We start from the raw sequence: 25,177 nt of genomic DNA, 5'->3' as shown, positions 1-25,177 counted from the left end.
GGCCGGCCCGGGGCGGGGCGGCGGCGGCGGCGGCGCCAATGGGAGCGGGCGGGCGGCGCCGGGCGCGGGCGGCGGAGCCTCTCGGCGAACAAAGAGGGAGCGGGAGCGGGCGGAGGGACCGGCGGCGGGCAGGGGGGGATACCCGGCCATGCGGGGCCGGCGGCCGCGGCGCGGGTGAGGCGGGCGGCGCTCCATGGCCGGCGGGTCGGGGTGAGGCAGGCGCGGGCATGGCGGGCGTGAGCTACTCGCCGCCCTGGTGGGTGAGCCTGCTGCACCGCCTGCCGCACATCAGCCTGCGCTGGGAGCTCACCGCCGCCGACTTCCGACCGCACGACGCCGAGTACCAGCAGGTGGGTCCGTGCGGGGTCTGTGTGTGCGTGTGCGGGCTGGGCAGCGGGCGCGGGGGGCTCGGGCCGCCCGTGGGAGGAGAAGGAGAAGGGGGCGTGCGGCCCCCGCTGGGGCTCCCCGGGTGGGTTTCCGTGGGTGCCGTGTCCCCCCTGATCCGCGAGGTGCGTGGCCGCCCCACGAGGGGCAGGTTTCCCCTGCAGGGCCGGGGCGGGCTGGGTGCGGGGTGTCGCTCGCTGGGCTGGGGCGGGAGGTCATCACCCCCGGCTGGGCAGCAACCCCGAGTGCCCCCAGCCGGCCGGGAGCCCGAGCTCTTCTTGGGAGAAGGTGAAACTATAAACTCGTAAAATCGTTAAGGTTGGAAAAGACCTCCAAGATCAGTAAACTCGACCTTCGACCGAATACCGCCGTGCCCGCTGACCCACATCGCGGAGTGACCCCTGGAAGGGGGGCAGGAGCCAGCCCTGGTGGGGGCAGGCCGGGTCCCAGCGCTGCCCAGGCGAAGGCACCGTCCCGGCCTGGTGCCCCTGGCCTGCCCCCAGCCCGCCATCGGCTGTGACAGTCCTGTGCAGGCTCCGCTGACCATCCCCATTGATGCCGCCAGCCCCGCAGCGAGGCCAGCAGTGCCTTTCCAAAACCGGCTGCCTGCCTGCTGGAAAACAGATGACTTAATGCACGAGAGCGGCGTTAGCATCAAGTGCACAGGAGGATGCTCGCAGAATACTTGTGTGCAGCTTTTTTTTTTTATTTTTTTTAATGCTGCTTAGCCTGTATCCTGTGCTTGGTTGGCTAGGCATGTAATTAAAATGATTGTGGAGTGAATCTGTGTCCTCCAACATCTGTGTTCTCTGCTATCATCTTGGAACAGAGCTGCAGTGACTCTGCTGCCTCATTTTGCCACGGTCTCTGGTTTTGAAAACACCATTTTGCTTTTCTGAACATACTTGCAGTGTCCTATATACACAGCCTGCTACCATGCACGCAGGCATGGAGGCTAAGGTATCTAAGCAGTTCTTGTTTATCCTAGAAGTAGAAGGTATTAGGAATACTTTAGGAAGCAGTATGTTTTGGCTTTTTGTTCTAAACAGATGAACAGATCTGAGGACTGAAGCTAGAGCAAAATGTGAGAGATGTGTTTAAAGAGCCATGGATAGATACAAAGAAACATCTTTATACCAGTAAATCCAAGAGAGTTCTGAGCTAACTTTGTATTTTGAGGCTTCAATTTGTTAATTTGTTTTAGTTCCCTTGGCTTAGCAGAGTTCAAGATGGCCACATGCAGATGTAACGCTGCACAGCAGCTGAACTGTATTTCCATGACCTCAGAGGGTAGCTGCCTCTAAAACAAGGGATATGTGATCCTAGCGATCAGAAGTTAGGAGTTCATTGAAAGATCTTCTTGGGAGTGTGTCATCATGAAATAAGCACTCGGTGACCTTTTGAATAGACAGCGGATGTACCAGTTTTCACTTAAATTGCTTAAAAGCATTCCTAGCAACAATCTGGGGTTGTGTTTGTTTGTCAGATAATTTTTCTACAGTAATCATATTCCCACTTAAAGCCTTCTGCTGTTCTCCTCCTGTGTCGCTGTCTCCCCTCCCTTGATGATATTAAGGACTTCTTGCACAGCAGTCGATGGCCTTTTAAGTCTTAACATCAGCTCACAAGAAAACAACTTATCAAATCCAAACTTGAATGTCTGGATTACTGAGGCGTCTGTCGTCAAGAGAATGATTTGAGCAGCAGCAGCAGCTTTGCTGGTTTTGGTGTTGGTGAGGGGTAGCAAGCAGGCTCCAGCAATGCAGCCTGTGCTATCAGTGTCGTGGTTATATAACGACGCTGCTGTGGCTCTGCAAGTTGACTCTGGAGTTCGTGGCCACATAGATTAATTCTAATGCAGTGAAACAGGGAAACTTAATCCAGGACTGTGAACTATAATGCTCTTGTGCTTTAAATGCTTCTGAAGGCCTTTTGGTTTGAATTCTAGATTTTTTTAAATGAATTTGCACCTTTTGCTCTGTTTGCAACCTGTGCTGGCTTTGTCTTCCCTTATCTTTAGGAACCTTTCATATTTAGCAGAAGAGATCATATACATCCTCAAAATTAAGAAGTCTATTTTTAAATTTTAATATCTGCTTATTTTTCTTTACTTTGTAGGTCTCACTGGCACAAATTGTGTGTATTTTTGTTTTCTATTCCATTAGTGATTGGTACTCTGAGGCTTAAGTATGAACTGTTAAACTACACGCTGCATTTGGTTTCCCCAGGGGCTGAGGAAAGGTCGGTGGGGGATGGTAGATGACGTTTATGGGGACAGGTAAAGGCAGGGTGTCCCTAGCTGTAGTAAGGAAGGATTACCTTTGCTCAACTCCATGACTTCAGTTCATCAGGTAGCTGGACTGTTGTCATAAATAGCCATACAGCTGGGCTCAGTGTCCAGTCCCATTCCGACATGCTTTGAGGAAGGAAGCAATGTACCCTTTCTGATTCTTCGCTGCTTCTCTAGAAAAGATTTCCCAACCCGTGACCAAGGGAAAGCATCACTTTCCTTATAAAACTCTTTTTTTTAGTAACCTCTTAGTAAATACCCACCTGTTTCTTGTACTCATGTTTTGATGGTGGGCTTTGAAATTGTGCATCAGCTGAACATTCCACTCCAAGCAGAGGTGGAATGCAGTGGCTTGGATTTGGATGTTGTCCTGTCACTTGTTGCAGTGCCACGTGCTGCTGCAGGTGAGGACGCTGCTGCCTGAAGAGGCTTTGCACCTCTACCTAGGGAGGATTAGTGCAATGCCAAGCTGCTATTCCCCTGAAGCAGCAGCTGAGCCATTGTGCCCTGAAACCTCTCTGAAGGCAGGCAGATAAGCATGCACTGCCAGTCTTTGAAGTCTGGGTCTTTGTTAAGTCGTCTGGGCCCCTGGGTGATGGGGAATGTCTAGCAGGATGTAGATCTCGTGGCTGCTTCTGCTGTTCTGTCCCGTGTAGTCCCTTGGCCAGAGCAGCAGGGACGCCTGCTGTGCACTGGGCTGTCTCAAGGTGGCTGCGGCCATTGTGTACCAACCTACCAGGGCTTCCTCCTTTTGTCTGAGAGCATGAGAAATGCTTATGGCAGTGTTGCTGCCAAGGGCTGAGATCAGTGCAGCTGCAGATTTTGGCTGCATACCTTCTTCACCTGAGTCGGGCTCTAAAACACTCTCTCTTGGTATTACTTTACTCCTTATCTTCTCCCACAGCATATCTTGTTGCATTAGGTTAGAACAGTGTGTGTGAGTGTGGAGGAGCAGAACAGATCCTTCCCCTCTGGACTAGATTGTTTAAAAATGTATGTGTATCCTGATGTCCTTCAGATGCTCTGCTTCTGCCACAACAAGCTGTGGACAGCAGTACAACCAGTTGTTTTCTTTTTCTGGAGGAATTGAGGTGAACCTCCATGTTGAATGAGCTGGGGTTGTGATCCTTCTTCTGCAGGGGTTTGGCATGCTGGTGAGTCCTATCAGAGCTGCCTTAATGTGCTGCTTGCAGGACTTGCTCCATAGTCCTTCCTGCAGAGGATCTTATCACACCGGTTCTTTTCCTAATCCTCCCATGAATCATTGGGGTTGAAAATATCTTGATATGAACAGCTTTGTTCTGGCTGTGTTCTCATCTGAGTCATACTGCAGTGCTCTGCAAAGCCTTTTCATTGTGTAGTGAGTCACAAATTCTGGAGTGAAGGGAATGTAAAAATGGAGCAGAGCTCCTGTTCCTTCTGACAGCATCATGCTAATACCAGTTCTGGTCTCCCTGCCTTTTGCTGCTGAACAAATGATGATGATCTTACCAGTACTGTCCACTTTTCAGTTCAGTTGATTGGCCCAGTGAGATGGTCCTGAGACTGCTGCTGTCACTAGTTTAATTTATTTAGCAATATAAGTACTTCTGCTTGTGACTGACTTAGCTGCATGGCATTGAATTCACTTTCTTTCTCAGGGTAGAGTTGGTTAAGAGCCTTGAGGTAGTGTGGAGGTCACGTGCTCAAAGGAAATAGCAAAGCTGAATAGCTTTGTAATACAGCACAGCAACAGGTAATGAGATATCTGCTCCAGTCAGGGTGTCTGTGTGCTGACAGAAAAGGAGACTACAACACTTTCCAGCTCTGGAGTCTGACTGTGGACTGAGAAGTGCCCTGTGAACAGTGAAGGAGAAAAGAGGCTGTAAAAGCTAAGCCACAGAGCACTTTGACTGGAGTTTCTGCTTTTTCTTTGTTGCTGGAAACTGGCAGTGTTGACACAAACCTATGTAAACGCGTAGGTTATGTGTGAGTCAGGCTAGAGGAAAGAAAAATTCTCTAGCATCTTTGAAACTCTTCCCTTTCACCACTTCGTGCCTTCTCAGTACGAGTCAGAACTGCAGATGCATGGTTAGTAGGTGTAATGGCAGCTGTTTGTGCTTTGGAAAATGACTGATGATTGATTCACACCAATTAAGATGCAGAATCGTGCTGAAGGAAGCATCGATAAGAGCAGGGACATGCTCTAGTCCTTGGCTTTGAGCTTCTCTCTTCAGTGTTGTCACCCAGGAGTTTCCTATCATACATCTGTCAGTGCTTTCATGTCGTAATGTTCTTTTTCTCCCTCTGTACGTGTGCTGAGAAGGGATCCAGCAGGGAAAGGTGCTGTGTAAGCCCAACGATCCTTCCCTTTTTTTGGCTTGCAGACTCTAATCCAAGGCATGTGTGTTTGAACCCGTAGCCAAAGGTTCAGCAAGGAATTAATTCTGTCAGGTACTTTCTGGCTCTGTGAGGCTGTTTCCCTACACATAACAGCTAATGTCGTCTTTGGAAGTATTTCTTGGCTGGAGAAACATGATGGAGCCCAAACTGCCAAAAAACTTGGATTATAGAGATTGTTTTAGAACTTCCTCTACTGTACTGGCATCTTATTTCAATTTTGAAACCAAGAGTCTTTCTGTAAATTGGAAACATGTGTATTAGTCAAGTTGGATGACGTGTTTTTGTCTAGTTGGCTCAAAGTCAGAGGGTAATGTGCCTTTCTTAAAGGGGTTGGACTGAAGGTTTCTTTCTTTCAAGAACAGATGGACCTCTTCCAAGGTCTGATCAGCTATCCTGCTGTAGCACTAGTTTGCTTATATTTCCAGAAAGGTTAAGTGACCCCTCTTAGTAGAATCCAATGATTTTGGATGAAATTGTTTTTATTTTTTTACTAACTGCTGGTAAATTCCTTCTTCCCTTTACTCATCAGTCTCGGCTGCATGAGTAACCATGAAGTAATGCCTCCGATCAGCAAATTGGTGCTATACTCTGACTCTTCTGTTTGATCTGGAAGAGCCTTTACTAAGGAGCTGCATCACAATGAGTAACCAAAAATGTAGAACCAAGACAATTTTTGATGGCTGTTTTTTACCAAAGGTAGATGTTAAACGTTTTCCATTGTCCATATAGCCAGTCATGCAGCAGCATATGGTACACAGAGAGGAAAAAAGTCCACCTTTGCCAGCTTTCTGTCTGCAGCCTTGCTTTGTTTTGCTGACCCATGCTGTGCTGCCACGTTTTCAGATGGTCTCCTGAGAACTGTCAGTTTCTGGAAACGCTGGCTGTAGATTACCTTACTCTAGTCAAAAAAAACCCCAACTGTTCTAAATGTGTGGTTTTAGCAGAGTACACAGGGGTAAAAGGTGTCTTGGAGAAATGTGAAACACCTTACAAGGCATGGAGGAAAGGAGATGCAAGTGAGTATGTGAAGATGTAAACCACACTCGCTTCCTGTGGGTAGGATCCTGAAAGTATTAACCCTGCACAGAGAAGATGCTGGTGCCCAGCCTGGTGAGCTTCCCAGTCTTAAGGCACTTTTATGCAGCATGTGGTGCTCTGAAGGTACCATGCTGTTCTCAGCTGGAAGAGTAGAGCCAGAGTTTAAAATGCGTGTCTGGTTATGGTGGCTGGCCACTGGCACCCTGATGCTTCTGCACCTACACAACATTTGTCTTCCTGAGAATCCTCCATTTTTATATGCATGAGTGTAACACCATATGACTCCTAGTCTGCAAAACCTGATCTCTAGCAGTCTGGAGAAAGGGGTAAGCAAAATCAGTTCAGTGTTACAGTGTCTTGTCTCTTTTTGTTCTTTCCCCCTTAATTCTTAATGCCCTTTTGGGCAGAGGAACATCTGTGGTCTCCAGGTTAACAAAGCATCTTTGTTTAAGTGCTGATCCAATAAAGCAAGCAGTGCTTAAAGCAGATGTTGGTGTGGATTTTTAGTGCTCTTTATTTTTCATTATTAGGGAAAGTGAGAAATTCTCACCCAGAAGAACATATCCCATTAGGCATGAATCTGGAGATTAAGGGTAGGAAGTCAGGTGCTTTCTCTGACTTAATTGCAAGGCTCTGAAGGTGGATTAAGGAGCTGTGCCATAAGTCTTCTTGATCTCTTACTTGTACTTTGGTATTATATTTATTTTTGAACCTGTAAACAAAAACCTGTCCATTGAGTACAAGAGAGAGGGAAGTTATGGGCCTGTGTCACATCAGGTTTCTTGCCATGTGTCTTCAGAGGAGACAGCTGGAGGAACAAGCACCCTCCAATCCCTTGGAATATCTGTCTTTTTTTCTGTTCTTTTGGTTTTATTTGGTTTGGGTTTTTTCCTCTCTTTTTTCTTCTAGGACAAGGCTAGTTTTACCCCTCTTGTCCTGCTCCCCTTCCCCCACCAGCACTTACTGATGGAAAGGGTCCAGAGTGGATGATGTTTGCGTTGATAAGACTGTGCTGTGGCAGAGCTTGCCCGGTCACCTTGGTGTGACCCCTTCCAGGGGACACTCCTGTACCTGTAAGGATGGGTGTGCTGAAGGCAAAACTATGATGGGCAAAGCTTCTCCTGAAGTCATTCTTTTACTGTCTTTGATGTCAAGTGAATTTGTTTGGGTGGCTGCAAGCAAGCAGTGAGTAAGGTGGTGCTCACTCTTAATTTTCTTGGGGTGGAGGGCAGTCAACACCTCATTTGGAATAACCTTTTGGTGACTGTCAGTATTCTTCTTGTTCCTGTTTTAACTTTCAGTAGTAACCTTTCCACCAGTTATGGTGAGATTTCCCATTCCCCTTGAGCGAGTAGGAGAACTTGGCTTGTTTTCAACTGAATGTGATTCCCATAGCTGGGGGAAGGGACATGATGCCTGTGAATTTATTTGCTCGAAGATTCAGATGAGACCTGAGTAATTTTGGAATATTATCAGGATTGCCTTCCGTACTGAACCTCAGTCCTCACTTTTAAGACATGAATAAGACTCAAAATACTCAGGGACTTACTGATGCATGCTGAGGAGTTGTTAATAATAATAATAATAATAATAAAATCCAAGCCTAGTAACCTTGCTCCTCTGTTGGCAAGGCTTTCTCTACTTTTTGGATATGTCATCCTACCAGTTCTTTGTTTTAGCTGATGACAATAATTAACAAGACAGATGAACTAAAATCAAGGAGGATCAAGTTCATGCAAGGCTTCTAGTCCTGGGGATGCATTCGTATGACAGTCTGAAAATATGAAAAAGTCATCACTGTTAGAAATCCTCTCCTTTCCCCCACTTCAAGGGGTGACTGATGTTGTGTTGCAGTGGTGAAAAACTAGGAATTGGTTACATTTATTCTCAAATCAGAAATTACTTTTGCTGCATGGTGAGAGGGTCTCCAGGTATCTAGTGAATAGTGGCTGTGGGGCAGAGCCATGCTGATACTATTTCTTTTTTTGTTTTCATGTTAGATAAACTAGAAAAGAGCAAAACACAGAGCACTTTCATGTTGCAAAGGCTTTCATTTCAAACTGTTTTTTTTTTTTTTTAGATTTCTGTGTAATGAGCCACTTACAGTTTTTGAGTCTGATTTTGTAATTGTGAGCTTTAGGGTTTGGTAAGCTGCAAATGTGCACATTTTTGCAAAGTAGTCATTTGTGTGCTAAGGCTATTCTCTTGCAAGAAAATAGAAAAGTAGGTTAGCGTGCAATCCACGGCCACAGCAGTTGGTGTAACTCGGTCACGATACTTGTGCTGTTCCCTTCTGCAGGCACTGGGAGAGGAGGGTAGCATTTGCAATAATGTGTGCTTTCACATGCTTATCAGCTTGCTTGCTTCAGCAGATGTAATGTGTGCCAGCCTTCTTTTAAGTTCTTATTTTAAAAAACGAGCGTTTTTTGGTCAATGCTAAAACCATCCAGGGAAAGAACTGACACTCCCCTTCACCTTCACTTAAACTGGAGCTGCACCCTCGGATTGTGGTTTCCTCAGTCAGTACTAAATGCTTTTTCTGGCTGATAGGGCTCAGAATGGTGCCACACGTGCATATGCATGAAAGCCCTTTGTAGTGTGAAATTAGGGATGAAAGATATTGCTAATCAGCCCTAACAATGCGGGACTTATTCCTGGACGAGGGGAAAAGGGAATGTGGGGAATGGATGTTTCACAAATGTATAACACATTCAGACACGTTGTTATGCCAGTGTTGGTGTCTGTGCACGGACACCCTTTTCAGGCTGTAAAATGCTGCTGTTCATGCAGGGAATTTAAACAAGCCTTCTATTCAACACCGAAATCCAAAATAACGCCAAAATCCAAATGGAGGCACTTCAGTTGCATAATAGTGTCTGTTACAAGGAGGCCTTGGTTCGGTAGATGATGTAATGCTCCTTAAGATAAGGCCCAAGCTGGGGTTGGGGAAAGAGGGAAGATGGTGTCAGTGACAGAGACATTAGAAGTGTTGCTAATGGTATCAAAGCTATCCATAGGGTGTTAATTAGCACGCCTGAATAATTCCAAAGTTGATTGTGTTACAACTGTACGTGTGGAAAAACTGCTTGGTGCTACCTGTTTTCTCTGATTATAATCGCTTTTTCCCTGGGGCGAGCTTTCTTGCAGTTCAACAGTGTGCTCAGGTTCCTGTAGCTGATAAACTGGTGATTTTGACACTTGCTGTAGGAGCTAAGAATGCCTCTTTTTGCCGAAGAGATGCTTTCTGTTGCTTGCTGAAATTGTAATGCTTCTCACTGGGGCTGTGCCTGTAGCTGTTACTGTTCCGAGGCCTCCAGCAGGTTGTTACTTTAAACTTGTGGTTAATATATACTTACTTTCTTTAGTTTAGGAATAGTCCTTTGTTGCATCCTCACTGCAAGTGCCTCCAGTCTGTTTTTGGACAGAGGGGTGACACAGGCTTGCTGCCTTACCTACGGCCCGCCCCATCCCCTTTCTCCCTGGTTTTACAGTATTCACTCCAGGAAATGCTGAGAAAGTCGGGAGTAATGGAATTCATGAAATTCAAGCTGTGCTTCAATGAAAACGTGTTTTCAATTTCTGCCTCCTTGGGAGCCTGAGACTGAACTGTAATTGTTGGCGCTGGGTGGGGGCTGGGGCCGGGATGAATGGAAGTGGCGGAGTCAGCGCTCTGCAGAGTCTCTCGCCGGCATCTCGCCGTTCTCGCCATTCAAAGGCTGGTGTGTGCTTTGTGGCAGCTTCAGGAAGCGTTTCTGTATTCAGCTGTCCAAAAAGCCCAGGCGTTTTCCTGCTGGGTTTGATCTGGCTGTCAGGGTCTGAATGACAGTGACATGTTGGAGAGGAACGTGATGGGGGAAGCATCAGCTAGGGGTGGTTTATCCCCCTCTCTGCTCTTGATCCTGCTCACGGTGTCCTTTGAGTGTCCTGCAGCCGATTAAGGGTGAGAATTATAATGGTGACTCAAAAGCCTTTGGTAAAACTCATTAATTCATTCCTCCTTTAATTAGACATCCAGCCATGGGCTTATAATTATCAGAGTCCAGGAACGTTTGCAGCTGTAATAAGCTGTGCTGCATCAATTGCAGAAATCATGGATTTTTGGCAAATGCAGATATGGTGAGCTCTTCTTAGGTCTGGTTTTTGGTGAGGAACATGCAAGGGCATAGAAATGAAAGAAGCAGCTGAGTGTGTTGTGACTGACCTCTGGCTGAATCTTGCCTTGATGTGTTGAACTAAGAGGAAAGGGTGGAGTTGTCCTGCTCATAAATATTGTTTTTTTCCTTAGGGAGGTGTAACAATGTAACTTTCAAAGACAGAAAAGAGGAAGGAGAATCTAATGAAAATCTTATCATAATATGGAATATTGTCTTAAACCTTTAGCACCTGAGGGAATTACACTTTTGGAATAAGTGTAACAAGAACAGTTGCAGACATTGCACACAGCACCCATTTTGCTTTTGTGAAGTTAGGGAATGAGTGCTCTACAATGAAAAGTACCAGGTGCTTTTTTTGAGTCTTCCGGGGGAAGAAAATCAATAGTGAACTTCTATTATTTTGTAATCTCTTCTTGTTTCTGAAACGGGAAGCAAGGTAATTTTCAGAACTAATTTGTGCAGCTGACCCCCAGCAACAGATGATTGGGGGTCTTCTGGGACAAGCTGGTGCTGTTTCTGGTGCCTTTGAAATGCTCATGGGGTTTTTTTCTTTTGCAGAAGAACTAGAGGGAAAGCTGAAAGAATTTCAGGGAAGGACTTGTTATTTCTACCCTGTTGCATCTCTTCTTGTAGTTCCAATCCCTGTGAATGCCATGGCAGACCCTGAAAATATGATCTCCTTTTAGCATTGGACTGACAGGCTGTCAAGTGCAAGCAAGCCAGAGAAAGGCACGGACCTAGGAAAAGGCAAGGGATAGAGATTGCTGGCTGCCACTGGGCTTAGGCAGATATGATTGAAGAGATAGGTATGCTTTTTTAATACTTTTTTCCTTAGGATTTTTAACTTGAGTAAGGTTAGAATGAGCACTTTGGACTTGAGAAAACGGGAGCTGCTGCACGAGAGTAGATCAGAGGTGCTGCTAGGCAATGGCAAGTACTAATGTTCATGTTCCCTTAAGAGGGAAACTCTTTCAATTGGAGTAGGAGGCAGGAAAAAATGGATCAGCTGTGTTTTGGGTCTTTTTCTGTCTGGATTTAGTGGAAAGCACAGATAGTACATCCAGTGAGGATGGAATGATTTGTTTGACACTTCTGTAGCTAAACAGAAGTCTTTACTTCTGATGAGGGTGCTATTTTAAAACCACTGTACAACACTTCTTGTGTGCCTTTTTGTATTTCAAAATGTGGCTGCTGTCTTCTGTTTGTCCTTCCCATCGTCTCCCCACACAGTCTGAGTTTATTGTTGGTTTAGGAGACTGAGTAGTGCCTGGAACTTGGGTAGGACAGGGCTTCATCCCTGGCCTCTGAGGTCAGATATGCTGGGTCTGCTGGCCTTTCCATATACATGTCTATATTTAAAATTCTTACAAGTTAGACAACAAATGTTGGATCAACCTGAGTAGACAAATTAGCAGGAGCAGCAAATTTACGAAGTTAAAATTGCCTTTCAATCGCATAAGTACAACTTGGTAAATATCCTGTTGAGTTTCTTGGCTGGTCTTGGAGACCATGCTCTGGGGCAGGTTTTGTACTCTAGCAGTGAACCTCTTGATCACTGCAGAGGTTGGGTTTTTTTGAGCTTTTTCAGCCTGACCTGCTGCAAACAAAAATGTCTTCAAACACGAGCTCTTCAGCGTTTTAAATGCTTCAATATGAAATGGCAAACTGAAGATGATGAATATAAAATATGTCAGGTGCTGTTGACAGAATCCTCCGTGTGGACAAACGCTGCTCTGGGAGGTGCTTCCAAGGTTCCTGTGTTAGCAGGCGGCTCTTGGAGAAGCCGTGTGAATGATCGTAGCTGCTGGGAGCGTTCTGCTGAGGTGTAAATAACAAGGTTGGACAGTTTACGCTGGCTCTGCTGTTTTTATTAGTGCAGCTTAGCTTTTGCCTCGGGTGATGTGGAGGTTATGGGAGAAGGAGGAAGGGACAAGCTGCGAACTTCTCTCCTCTCCCAGCAGAGGATGATGAGAAGGTATGGGGATCTGGTTACCCTAATCCCCCCTTGGCATGTTAATTCTTCGTGTCTCTGTACTTGTATCCTATGTCTGAAATTCTTACTGAGGCAACTGCTTGCTGGGTCACGTGTGTCTCACTGCAGTGCCCTTTCAACCTTTTTTGTGTGGATTTTGTTGCAGCTATTACAATTCAGTTGACTGCTATAGTATTTCATCACTGTTAATTTCTTTCTCAAGAAAATGTTGCTCTCAGATACGACTGCTTGTCGTTTTCCTGTCCTAAATACATTTACTAGTTAGCTGCTAGATATGACATCTTCTGCCTGTGATTGACCCAGCTCTTAATGTCCTCTGCAGATCCAAGTTCATTTTTGTGGATAGATCTGAATCATCTTCTGTTGATGGGAGGAGATGTACCTCTTGGACCACAGTAGTGACAAATACCACTGGTGAAATGTAGTTCTGCAGGTATAACCTATGGGCAGGACTTCCATCGCTAACTTAATTATTAGGTTTGGTTTACGTGTGCTGGCTCCAGTACGAGTGGTCTTGATTATGTGATGCAATAAATGAAATATAAGGTTCCTAAGAAAGAACCAGTTTCAAGCTTTGAATGCTCATCAAGGTTCAAGTTCAAACCAGGCATGTCTGTTTTTCTTTGCCAAAGTGAAATTTGCTGCTTTGTCAGACATAGTGAATATTGAGCTTCCTTTCTAACATCTGTGCCTTCAGATGGGATTCACCAGCAGTTTAGTTCTTTACTTCCTGCTCACAAACACATCCATCAGCATTTCTTTGATACGAAAGCTAATCCTACAAGGCTGTCATCCTTGAGGATGTGATCAACTAGGCTTTAATCCTTGGGTTTGTGCTCAACTAGCCTTTGACATGCTGTTGCCTTCCAACAAGTCACTGGTCATGTCTCCTGGGAAAACAGGGATCCTGAGTATTTTCTGTGTAGCTGCACTCAGACCTTGGTCAGTGCGTGGTCATGGCCTTGTGCTGTGAATATGGCTAACTGTAAACAGGGCTGGGAACTTCTGGAAACTGGTGTTATCCTCAGCTTTATTCTCAGTGAGGAATATTTTTTTCCTGTTAAGAGCAGGACACGTGTGAAACGGAACTGCAGTGCTGTTCTAACGCTGCAGTAAGGAAGTACTACTTGGTGAAAAGTTTGATGTTAACTGCAAGTTGTGTATTCTTTTTGTATTCAAAACATTAACTATACTGGGATAAGAATCTTGTTCTTGATACACCTGTGGTTTGGCCTTTGTGTTCCAGGACAGTATTTCAGCTGATGTAGATGAGTGAGCTGATGGCTGGAACTGTGCTGTGGGTGAGGAGGAGTTCACGTGTGTGCACATACCATCAGTTGGGGGAAGGGTGCTGGCCACTGCATGTGGCCATCAATGCTGTGCTTGGCGTGCTGGCTCTTGCACAATCCTGACTGTAAAGATCTGAAGGTCTTCCAGTGCTGCTGAGTGGGGTCTCAGTAGGTAGGAAAGAGTCTTGTGTGATTCCCAGCTGCTCACAAGGAACGGGGTCCTTAGGCTATTTATGCTGCACTCTTTGCTGTCATGTATTTACCATCCAGGCAGCAGCCAGATAACCCCCCCAAGCTTGTGCCCCTGGTATAGAGGCTTCCAAGTGGGGTTACACATTCCAGGCACGTCCACTGCCCTGCTCTGCTGGCTCAAGCTGAGTTAGTCATGCGTCTCACCAAGCGTATCAGATCTGAGACGATCTGTCTCTCTTGCTTCTGCTCTCTAAATCCATGCTCTATAAAAGACAGTAATCAACAAAAGGGCAGTTGGAGTTATGGAGCCTGGTTACATGTTCTTGTCACTTCTTTTACCCTGATCTTCAGAGATAGTGTTTTGAGTGCAGAAGTATTTTCAGGGGCCTGGGAAAGTGGCTGGGACTGTACTGTTCAGCTGTAGGGCACTGTCTCAAATTAAATAGTGGCAGCCAGTGACCGGGAAGTGAAAAAAACCCTCATTTTTTTAGGAGAAAACCAAATGAAAACTTGATGCCATGCTATCCTTCATGGTCATATTTTGTGTCTGGAAGCTACTGCTAAAGCTCCTCGTCATTATATGTGGGATTGCACTATCATGTCTTTAAATGTATGCAAAAACCTGTTCATGTGCCTTCCCTTACATGTTTCCCACCTGAGGGTATAATCTAGTGACAATACAATCACTTCCGTAACAACCAGCATGCCATAAACAGGATTATGGCACCTAGACAGGATGGAGGTGCAAAGAATTCAGGAAGTGCCCCCTCAGGTAAATACCCTCATTATTATGGAGCAAAGCAGGGTAAATAGGTGTGTGTGGCACCCAGGGGCTGTGTCACCAGAGAACAGGGGAGGAGGAAGGGCACAGATTCACGCGTGTGGTGTGTCCTTAAACTAATGCTACAAAGCCTTAAGAAGGTGAATCTGTGTCATTAGCAAGGCAAGGTAAACCCTTCAGGGAGCCTGTTACTGATCTCAAGGTGCAAGTGCCCCAGGCTGCATTGTCTCAGCTAATGGGATTAAAACCCTGAAGGCACCAGGGACACGTTCTAGCCATCTCTTGCCTTCCTTCTTTCCACTGCCCAATCATGGACACTCTTATCCTCCAGTCTGCAGAGGGTAAGGTTTGTCTTTGATAAAGTACTGCATTTTTTCCCACTAATGCTCTCTGTAGAGTTAAATTAAAATACTTTCTCAATACACATTCAAGCTTGTGCTCCCTTTTAGTACAAACTTGAGCTGTTTTATTGTCAAAGATGATGGGAAGAACCAGCAAAATCAAAAGCTTCTCTTAAGCTCCTTCTGCGGAGAAGACAAACAGTGTCTTGTAGTGTTCTTCTGCAGACCCATAAAGACTTTACTTGCACACAGTTACTGCCCGTGGTATTGTAGTTGGTTTTATGCTGCATAGATTTAAGTGAGAACAGTTACTGAGTGCTTTGTAAGAGTGTTTGAGCAGCTGCTCTGCTCTACTTTGTTCTGCAGTTTATGCACCACTTGCTTTCATTCAATAAAAAGCAGCATGAAAACATGGGAGTTATTGCAGATATTTGGTCTGTGGCTTCAGGGTATCTTATCATGGGGCTGCTCAAAACTTCTTTCTAGTGAATTGCTCTCACTCTTTGCAGTGTTTGGGTGATGTAACGAATAACTTGATTGCTTCAGTCAGTCAAAAGTACTGCTTGGCTCTCTCCCAGAAGCTTTAACACCTGCTAAAAGGGTGAAGAATTCTGGGCAACTGCTGCCAGCCCTTAAGTGCTGTGAAAAGTCTCTTGTCAAAGATCCAGCTTTCTGTCCGGGTTGGGAGTCAAGATAATGTTTCCCACTAATCTAATGGGCTTGTTTAGAGTGGCTCTAACTCTGTATCGTTGCCTGAACTACTTTTTGTAGTGATGGTGTTTTTAGAGAGCTGAGTTTGTGGAAAGGGATCCTGATCACTAGTAGTGATACAGAACTACTGAGGAGGACATGACTCTCTTTTTATTGTATTTTTACTGCTAGTCCTGCAATCAGTGAGGTCTGACAGCCCCACCTGACTAGAGAATAAGCTTCAATAAGAGATACTATGAGTCCTATACTGGGGCAGGTTCCTGATTAGGATGCTCACTGAAAATACATTCACAAATGAGGCTTAAAATACCTGTCTATAAAGAATAGAAAGAAAGATTCCCTGTAGGGAAGGGTGGATCTCAAGCCTGCGATATTTCAAGTGCAAGTTGAATGTATGGTATGGTCTGGCTAAAAAATATGTATAAAACTACTCAAATACAAAATGATACACCTGGCTCCCTTTTGTGGCAACCTTTATGGGAGAGTTCATACATGGCCTGGGGTTTTTCTGCTTTACACACGGGTGAATCCTGCTTTGTGATAATGTTCTGAACGGGCAAATTGCTGATCTGCACATGTAACAAGTATTTGGTGCTTCAGAAAAGCTGTTTGCAAATGCAAAGTTAGGCACGAAGGTAACTGCAGGTATTAGTGCTGAAGGTTGCTATAAAGCCAAGGAATGTGGTTCACTGGTCGAGATAAGGTGGCTGAAAGTCCATCCAGCTGCAGCAGTGAGCTGAAAGACGCTGAAATAAAAGTAAACACAGCAAGCAAATAACAAATAAGTAACTAAGCACCGGTTCCTGGTGTAGGTTTGATGAAAATGTGTTTCAGGAACCACAGCAGCAAGAAAAGGTGATGTCATGTACTTCTGCATTTGTTGTTCTGGAACCTCTCACTGAGAATGCTGATCTGGCACTAACAGCTGTTTTTAAGTAGCCTGATTTAATTTTTAAGTTTGTGTAAGTACTCCTTGCAGGACTGATAAATGCTATTTGCGTTGTTGTTAGTGGAAGTGGCCAACCTTGGTGATGTTGCAAACAAACAAAAGTCATGGTAAGGTACTGCAAGGTGTGTGTTGAATGATAGGCCAAGAGTCAGAGGAACCACAGGGGTGGTTCCCAGCAGGAATGACCCATTGCTCAGCTATCAATGGCTGTGGCCTGAATGCTGTGTGGGAGGCTGGGTTAAATAGTCCCTCCCAAGAATTTTCAGGCCAGGACTCTCTCCTGACTCTGTGTTGCTTCAAAGAGCTGAAGTAGATGAGTGCAGAGTAGTAAGTGGAGGAGGCATCTGGCTGTTATCCATTGGATTTCTTCTTCCTTTGCTGGATCCATCCTCGTACTTCCAGTTTGAATGTTGTGGGCTGTGTTTCTAACCTGAGATGTGAGGCTTAAAACAGCAGACTGAAGAGTCTGTGCTCCTGGGTTTTCATTCTGAAACGCACTGTAACCCAAAATGTGCCAGTCAGTAGCTGTGAATATACTGTAGAAAGAAAAAGGGCCTGGTTTGTGGGTTAGAAGTGCAAGTCCCTCCCAGGGCCAAGTGAGGATCTGGTGAGCACAGGAGCACTGGAGCCTGCTCTTCAGGAGGTGCTGCTTAATCCTTCTCTGGTGGCTGCTCTTGTGCGGGTGCCGTGTCGGGGCTGTGACCACAGCAGCTGTTTGGAGTGAAGAAGCCTTTCCCTTGAGGTTTGTTGGGTGGTTGTGCAACACCTTGGGCTTGGCCTGTCAAGCTTGTCTACTGTAGCACTTCTGTCTTGTGATTCTTCATGGATAGAAAGCATTGGTTATTAATGCAAAGGTAGCATTGAGAAGGCACAGAAATACACAATACATACAGTAATCTCAGCATACCTAGGTAGGGACAAGAGAAAAAGGAGCTGGTGGGAAGAATAGCTGAGGATTACACTGTGAGGGGGACCTATCAGCCAATTTGGGATGTGAAAGAAAATATACTTCCTTCTTCTACTTCTTTATAGTTTTGTCCTCAGTGAGTAGTGTTGTTGCCTCTCTGAAGAAAGGCTTCAGTTTGTTTAAGGCTTTCAAGGTCAAAGGCCCAGGACTGCTGACTGGTGAGGCTGTCTGTTGGTGGGAGGATGTGATTCTTTCAAAATGCAGAACTGCACTTGTGAGATGAATAGTCTTTTAGTAGGAGGAGAAGTGGAGGAAGTCTCCATTATCAACAGCAAGTGTCCAAAGTGGCGTAAATTTCCCAGTGAAATACACAATGAAAGGTTCCAAAGGGAAAGTTTATCACAAGTAGGGAAATCAATTTGCAGTCAGTGCCTTTTCTAAAAGGCACAAATTTTGCTCTTGGCTTGTGGGGCTCACTTTTTTCCTAGACAAAAGTTGGTGTTTAGCGCACCTCGTAGCATTATGTAAGCCATGCATGGAATGGTCCTCACAGAACAGCGTTGCCTGCTGAAGGCATGTCAGGATCAAGGCTTTCCTCTCTGCTTATCAGGTGTGACAGTAACAGGGGAGCTGCTTGCTGTGCTAGCACTGGTACTCCAGGCCAGACTGGAGCAGCAATCCCAAGCAATGAAATCTGCTCAGTGGCTGCGTCCAAGTGACACACGGCTCAGTGCAGAGGGCTGGGCTGCACTTATTTACAAGGTGTGGGTCTGTGAAGCTCTAAGCAGCTGAAGTTTCCACAGGGCATGTGGACCTTGCATTTCTGCCTCTCAGGCTGGTCCAAGTAGTGTTCTGCTGAAAGGTAGAAGCTTTGCAGTCATTTCTTCCCCAGATGTAGCTGCTATGAAAACAAATGTTGAAGGACTATTTTCTCACAATGGTCCTCTATCAAGGGCGCTTCAGCGTTCACAAGTTACTGGATTAGCATAACAAGGGTGTCTTGAAGCAATGCTGATAAGAGCAGAGTGTTTCCTGCTAGAATTATGATTGAGCAACTTATAATTCTGCTGTCTTGCACTTTTTTCAATCCTGGGTTTAAACGGAAAGCTGCCTGAAGTGTCACCACTTCCTCTTCTGCATCTGTAAAGTGCAGAAGGATTTGATGGTGTCCAAGTCTGCAGTGCACAGGCTGGGCATGGTGCTAGAAGAGGTCACTGGGAACTGTGGAGCATTGCAAAATATTTCCTCCCTTGTGCTGTGTTTGGAAAGACTGTTTTTTCTAATATCCCAGATAAACTGTGTGTTCTCAAGTCCTGTGTGGTTTGAGTGTTTTGTTGTTGCTGGTGGTTTTTTATTTAGATTCTTTTTGCAACATGCTGGTGTTTAGATATACTTGAAGAGCCCAGGAGAAAACTTAGGTTGTCACTTTCCTTACAAGTTGAAGGAGAGTTTTGAAATTGTTTTTAAAACCCCCAAACAATCAAACCCAAACATCTTTATGTTGTAGAAATCCATGCAAACAAATTGACTTTAGGTTTGTCTGTGTGTACACTGAAACCCCAGGAAATCCCATAGCTATATGGAGCCCAAACTTTGCTGCAAGGTTTGTACTTGTGATCTGAATCTTTGAAAAATGGGTCTGTTTCTCTACAGAGTTGCAAATCTCTTTTTAAACATTATGGAGAGGGAGATTCTGACCAGAGCTTTCTGTCATTGTCTGTAACTGTGTGCTCAAAGTCTCCTTTACTTTTTAATGACATTGAAGACTCTTTTTTGGTCCTGATTTCCCATGGAATGGCACTGCTGTATCAGTGCTGCAGTGCCAAGACCTGTGTGTGTTGGTGAAACTACATCCAGCACCCATTTGGAATAAATACATTTATATTGCTTGTTGAACAACAAAGAAATGGATAGTGCTGCATTCCAACATACTGAGCACGATTTAAAATTAGATTTGGGCTGTGAACATGGATGTTTGTTTATGATAGGCACCTACAGGCGAGACGTCAGCAGAGAAATAGTGCAAAATTGTGGTTTCAACACTGACTCTTTGTGTCAATGGCACCTAAATCTGAGGTCCTGCATGGAGGAATTCTAACATTGATGTGACTCTTCTGTCTCTAATAAAATTCACAGCTTTAGACCTTTTAATCACAGATGTGTGAAGTGGAAGTTTGTGGTTCGTGAGGTCCAGCAGGTGGGTGGCTGGAACACTTTGCACTCTGGGGCTGCTCAGTAATTAAATCAAGGAACTGACCAGGCTGGAAACCGGTTTTAACACCAGCTCAGAGGCAGGTCTGATTCCAGTTATAGTGTAACTAGGCCTGGTATGCACAGGAGCCCCCCTGCTAGCCAGAGGCCAGGGTGTTTGAACAGCTGCCCAGTGAACCAGAGTGGGCATCTGATCTACGCATGAAACACTGGATATTCATGGCAGATGAATTGTTATAACCCTGGCCTGGCATAAACCTGGCATAGAAACAAAGTCCCTGTGCCTTCATAGTGCTTCAGCACTAAGAGTTGGGTGGAAAAGTGTGGGGCATGACAGGCTTTGTGCTGAATCTCCCTTTTGGAATATCCTGAGTGCTGAATCAAGAAGCATAAATAAGGAACAAAATAAAAGGTTGCTGGCTGACTTCGGTCTTCATGTGACCCCATAGGCTTTAATAAACCATAGCTTTTTTCAACCCATCATGGAAAAAACACACTTCTGGTTTTGGCTTTTAGATGAGCTGTTTCCTGCCCTTTATGGCTTCCTTCTGGTTTGGATTCAGAAACAACGCTGAGAGCAAATAGAACAACCCACTGGGCTGCTGGTGACAGGGGTCTGTAATGGCATTTTATTTCTGGTTAATTTGTGACCTGCACTATTGTAGCTGAGCAGGCAATATTCCTCTTAAAGTGCTAACATCAACCATCCTTTTCAGAGCTTCTTCTCTTTTTGTTTCTCTCTGCCCTTAAGACCATGCTCTCCATCACTTTAACAGTCTTGAGCTGTTCTTGTTGCCACGTGAGCAGGCGATCAATTTTTCCTTTCTACAGCAGTAGATTATCTGTGATGTGATGCTCTCATTGGGTGGTCTGTGTGCATCTGCTCCTCACCAATGTGCATGAAAGCTTTGGATGTGAAATGGGATGTGGCCATTCTGTGTGAGAGTGGCTGAGGTGGGGCTGTAATGCCACTTCACAGCTGGACAAGCAGTGGCACAGATGACTCCTTTCACTAGAGCCCTGGAGCTCAGCTGGTGTCTGTAACGTAGCTCCAGTCCCCACCTTCCCTGCAAGCTTCCCTCTTGCAAATCTGTCTGCATTTTGAAGCCCTCTTCAGAGCTGTACCTCTTTAGAAGAGTAATGAGGTTGAAAGCGAGATACTGGGCTGTGCAACTCAGTTCAGGCCCATCCATTTGTCAGGGAAATGGTTTTCCAGTGCTGCATTCCGGTAGGAAGTGTCAACCCTGATAAATAGGCTTGAGCTTCCTTACTTCTTCATTTTCCCTAGAGCTTAGTTTCTAGAAAGACATGTTGTTATGTAAAATATTGGAGATAGTCACCAGGGACCAACCTGGAGTGGAGACAGGGTAGAAATATTTTAATTTTGAAGCTGGCTGGATAAACAGTTAAATGAACAAACACTTTCTTTTATTTTATAGAGACTTAAAAAAAAAAAGAAAGGAAGGGAACCAAGACTCATACACTGAAGTGTCTGGGAGGGAACATCCTTTCAGATGTTTGGTGTGTTGGAGATAAAGGCAGCCTCCCTTTAATCAGTGGCCTTTTTTCCAAGTGCTTTTTTAAAGCAGTGCAGCCAGTCAGTCTGGGTTTCTGGGTTTCTTATTTCTGGGCACTGGCTGAAATAGCTCTTCCTGCTGGAATCAAAATCGGAAATGGCCTGAGCAACACATGCTGAACAAGAGGAAGAAGGGGAGTGGCTTGTTGGCTGGAAATTTGGTAGTTCTGTTTATCTGTTCAGTAGCTGAGAAATAATTACTTTTCAAGTATTCACAATTTGGCTACTGGGACCATTCATTGTCTTGTTATCCATGGAAGTATGATGATGGTAACAAGAGGTGTTCTCCTCATAAGATTTTAGTTGTAATAGAATTTGTGACTAATATTGTTATGAAACCATTTTTTTCATCAATACCACTTTCATTGAGAGAGTTGCCTTGAATCTGCATTGGATCTATTAGTCTGAACAAGGATTTTTACATGCTTGGTGGATAGAAGGAAGGCAGTCAGGTGACAGCCACACATGGGTTATGGCTGGACATGCTTTAGCCCCAGTCACATTGGTTTGCAATGTCACACTGGTCATCTATGGTATTTAAGTGTTATCCAATCATTCCTGAGCTCCATTGATGGAATTTTAAATTAATTAACTTTAGAACCAAGCACCGCTTGAATAGTGTTTTTCATACAATATCAGCCTGCATTCAAAAGAGTTAAGAGTTTTATTTTCAAGATCATAAGTTATGTTGATGCTTTTGAATCTTTCAGTCTGCATTGAATAATTACAAAAGGGCTCATTCTCTTCAATTTTTGTGGGAGTAAATTTTTCCTAATGCCTATTTGCTGGGGAGTAGTCAAAGGATCTAAATCTTGACTATGGCTTAAATATTGTTTTTTCAGTTGAGGGGAGGGAAGAAAAGGAAAAGGGTGTCTCCAGAGGGCAGACTGAAGTGACCAGCATGTCTTAAATGTGAATGATGAGGTCTTCCTTAATGCTTTGCCCTGGCAGTCTGGGTACTTTTATATTTGTTTTGGGATGGTCAGTATCTCCAGACTAGCAGTAGTTCTCAAGGGTGGTGATGTTTTCCAGAGGGACAAACTTCAGTTGAAGAACAATTATAATAATGAAGCTTTGTGAATAGCTGTTCTTTTCTATACCTGAGAGAGCCACTTTTGTGCCTGGAGAAATCACTAAGGATTTGAGCAAAAAGGACTGAAGACTAAACCTAGCTTGTCTGGAGATCAAATGCTCCACTAGAGTCAGTATTAAAAATAGTTTGGGGAGCTAAAATGATCTTTGGTGCCTACAGCAATGAACTACATGAAATAATCCTGTTCAAGTCCTGGGACATCAGAGGCTTACTTTGAGCTGACCTCCCGTTAAAGGACTTGAAACGACAGCCCTTGCAATTCAGCCTGTCCAACTTGATTAGATTTTATCTGGAGTTTGATTGAATTTGTGAGCAAGATTATGAAAAGCAACATGACTGTCAATGAGGTGAACAGTCCTTGAGGGGAAATTCTCTAGTATCCCAGAGGGTAGTGCTTTTAAGTTCAGTTATGAATATTAGAATTCCTTGATTAAGTTAGTTGCAGGTTTTAATAAGGCATCCTTGCTGCTGTGCATCAGTTTAACACCAAATTTGTGTGGTGTTTGCTTCCATCTTAAGTATCCTGAAAGGGAAGGGTCTTCTTCCCATCTTAGCTGTTACCAAACTGGTCTTAGAGCCCCTGGGATCTTATTATTTTAGGGAAAAGCTTTGATCATCAAGCACAGCAGCAGAAATAGCTTTGCTTGTTAGCGTGGAGCTGTGTCCGCTGTGCTTCACTGCTCCAGCAGGTCAGATGGGAGATGATGACCTCTGGATAGTTCACCTAAACAACACATCTTGGTATTTGTGTAGTGGATATCAAAGTCAGTCTCACTTGAGGACATAGGGATTTACAGCCTTTTTTTTGTAGGAGGAGAAGAAAATACAGGAAAACCTGGATATCTTCCCTCTGTGGATGGGGTAGATGACAGGTTTTGGAAGTAGCTGTGCTACCTACTGTTTCGTTTTCCTGGCTGTTCTAGTAAGAGAGGCATTGTCTCCAGCTCAGAGACCACACCAGTGATGTGGTGGGTGAGTGATTGCTTGAGCCCACGGAGAGCCACACTGCCCATCACTTTCCATGGTGGCTTTCTTGGTTTTTTTCTGTTGCTAAATGTTCAGCTGTGATGTTGGAGAAGAGAAAGAAAGAAAAAAGTCTGACACCTTCATATGTAGCGGCAGCTGTTAATGAGGGAAGTAGTACTTTGTCAAAACTGGGGAGATCTCACTTATTAAAACTATGCTTTTTACCTCTTTTTCTCTTGTTGAAGTAAAAGTAAGTTGATTCAGAAATAACAGTAATTTATAAGCTTAAGAACTGTGCCCATATGAATGATTACAGTCCTTTCTGGCTACTGCCAAGTAATAAAGAAATCTAATATTTAGCTGTCTGCTTATCAAATGTCTTTACAAGTAGTTTTGCTAAAAGCAACCAAGAGCAGATGTGACAGATTTTGAAATGAATTTGCACATAGTCCCTAAAAACTTCTAAATTGTTTTAGTATTGAGTAGACTGGCAGGATCTACTCCCCTCTGACAAGAAGGTGTGTGAAGGTGCTTTATTTCTTGGAGCTTTTCCCTGTTTGAAACAACCATAGCAGCAATGGGTGTGGGTATGTTTGCGTACAGGAAATCTGTGGGTTTTGTCTTTAAGATATTAAATCTGCTCTTCGTTCTATCCCCAACAGAGCTGGCAGCATGGATTGCTTCAGGGCCTCCCGTTTCAGTGCAGAGTTGGGTCGTCAGGAGCCAAGCTTATCTATTTGACTTCATGCTAGTGCTTCTCATCTGCCTCAGTGCTGTTTGATCAGCTATGGGGCAGGCAATTCAGGGCAGGCAGTGACACAAAACACAGTTGTTTCTGCAGTGGTTTGGCTTTTGGTTTATAAACAGTGGGAAGCAGGTAGGTGTTCCTGGCTGCATAAACAACTGATGTAAGTCCAGTTGTGTAATGGCAGAAAGAGAGAGGTGCTGCTGCTTTCCCCCTGCTACCTCAGTGAGTGGGGCAAGCTCAGAGTGAGCACTGTGGGACTTCACTGTCTGAGAAGATGCACCTGATCAATAGTGACTGCTCAGAAGATGAGCTTCTCCTGCACATACTGGGAAATAGGGCAGAGGAGCTGATTCCATTATTGGCTCTGAGCGTTCCTGGAAGATAGTGACTTGGGGTCTGGATGGAGAGAATTTGAGACCTTTCTTGTGCTAGAGCCTGCAAATCATTGCATTCAGGTTCTGTGTCTTAGATTAATTTTTGCTTCGATCTAATGGGGATTTGGTTTCGGCCGTTGTGCAAGAGGGGAGCTGTAACAAGCTCTCCTGCTGTGAGCTGTGGTGTTCAGGCAGCAGAACTAGCTTTGCTCCTTTACATCCATAGTTGGCTTCATGACCTGCTCTGTGGCTGTGGTGGTGGTGAGCCCAACAGCTGGATCAGTCGCTTTCCCACATGATGCCAGTTTCTGTACTCTCTCCTGCTTGTTCCACGAGAATTTTGATCTTCTGTTGTAAACTTTGGTGTGGTCTGGAACTCTGGGATTGGAGCCCTTTCATAGGGAAGCTGAGGCTGGGTAGCTTTCTCTGTAGAGACCACTTCCTCCCTCACTTTCCTAAATTAAGGGAGTGAAACACCTACAGAAGCAGCACTTGTGCTGTGTAGTGCTGCCTTTGAGGAGCATTAATCCCTTCTGGGTGTCAGCACTTCTCTGAGCTGTGTCAGGCACAAGCACATCTGCACATCTCACCCCTTCCCCTCCACCTCTTCCTTATTTCTGCAGTTCTGCCTTCCCGCTTGTCAAGGAAAACCTGAGCTGTGGACAAAGATAGAGCAAGTTCTTGTTGTGATAACTTGGTGTGGCTGCTCATTTGTTTAACCAAGGTCCTGTCTCCTTTGGCTGTCTCCCTGAGTGACCTCGGCTGGGGACAGGTGATCAATACTGGGATGAGCTGGGC

At 44.9% G+C, this 25,177-nt stretch overlaps 1 protein-coding gene across 3 annotated transcripts in view; it reads left to right on the top strand.

The window, feature by feature from the left end:
* Positions 1 to 174: 174 nt before the first annotated feature.
* TTYH3 (tweety family member 3) overlaps positions 175 to 25,177 on the top strand; it is a 74,305-nt gene continuing 49,302 nt past the window's right edge. Inside the window, exon 1 of one of the 3 annotated variants that reach the window (XM_042036793.1) lies at positions 175 to 350. In XM_042036793.1, the coding sequence (XP_041892727.1) occupies positions 228 to 350 (123 nt within the window). In that variant the 5' untranslated portion in view covers positions 175 to 227. The remainder of the gene's footprint in view (positions 351 to 25,177) is intronic. The other 2 variants (XM_042036791.1, XM_042036792.1) reach the window with 2 other exon arrangements.

This window comes from Corvus kubaryi, unplaced genomic scaffold (assembly GCF_017639235.1).
Source record: "Corvus kubaryi isolate FWS band 111438036 unplaced genomic scaffold, C.kubaryi_AGA036_p1.0 37387, whole genome shotgun sequence".
Classification (NCBI taxonomy): Eukaryota; Metazoa; Chordata; class Aves; order Passeriformes; family Corvidae; genus Corvus; species Corvus kubaryi.
The sequence above is the reverse complement of the archived record's forward strand: the minus strand, read 5'-3'. Positions and strand labels throughout refer to the sequence as shown.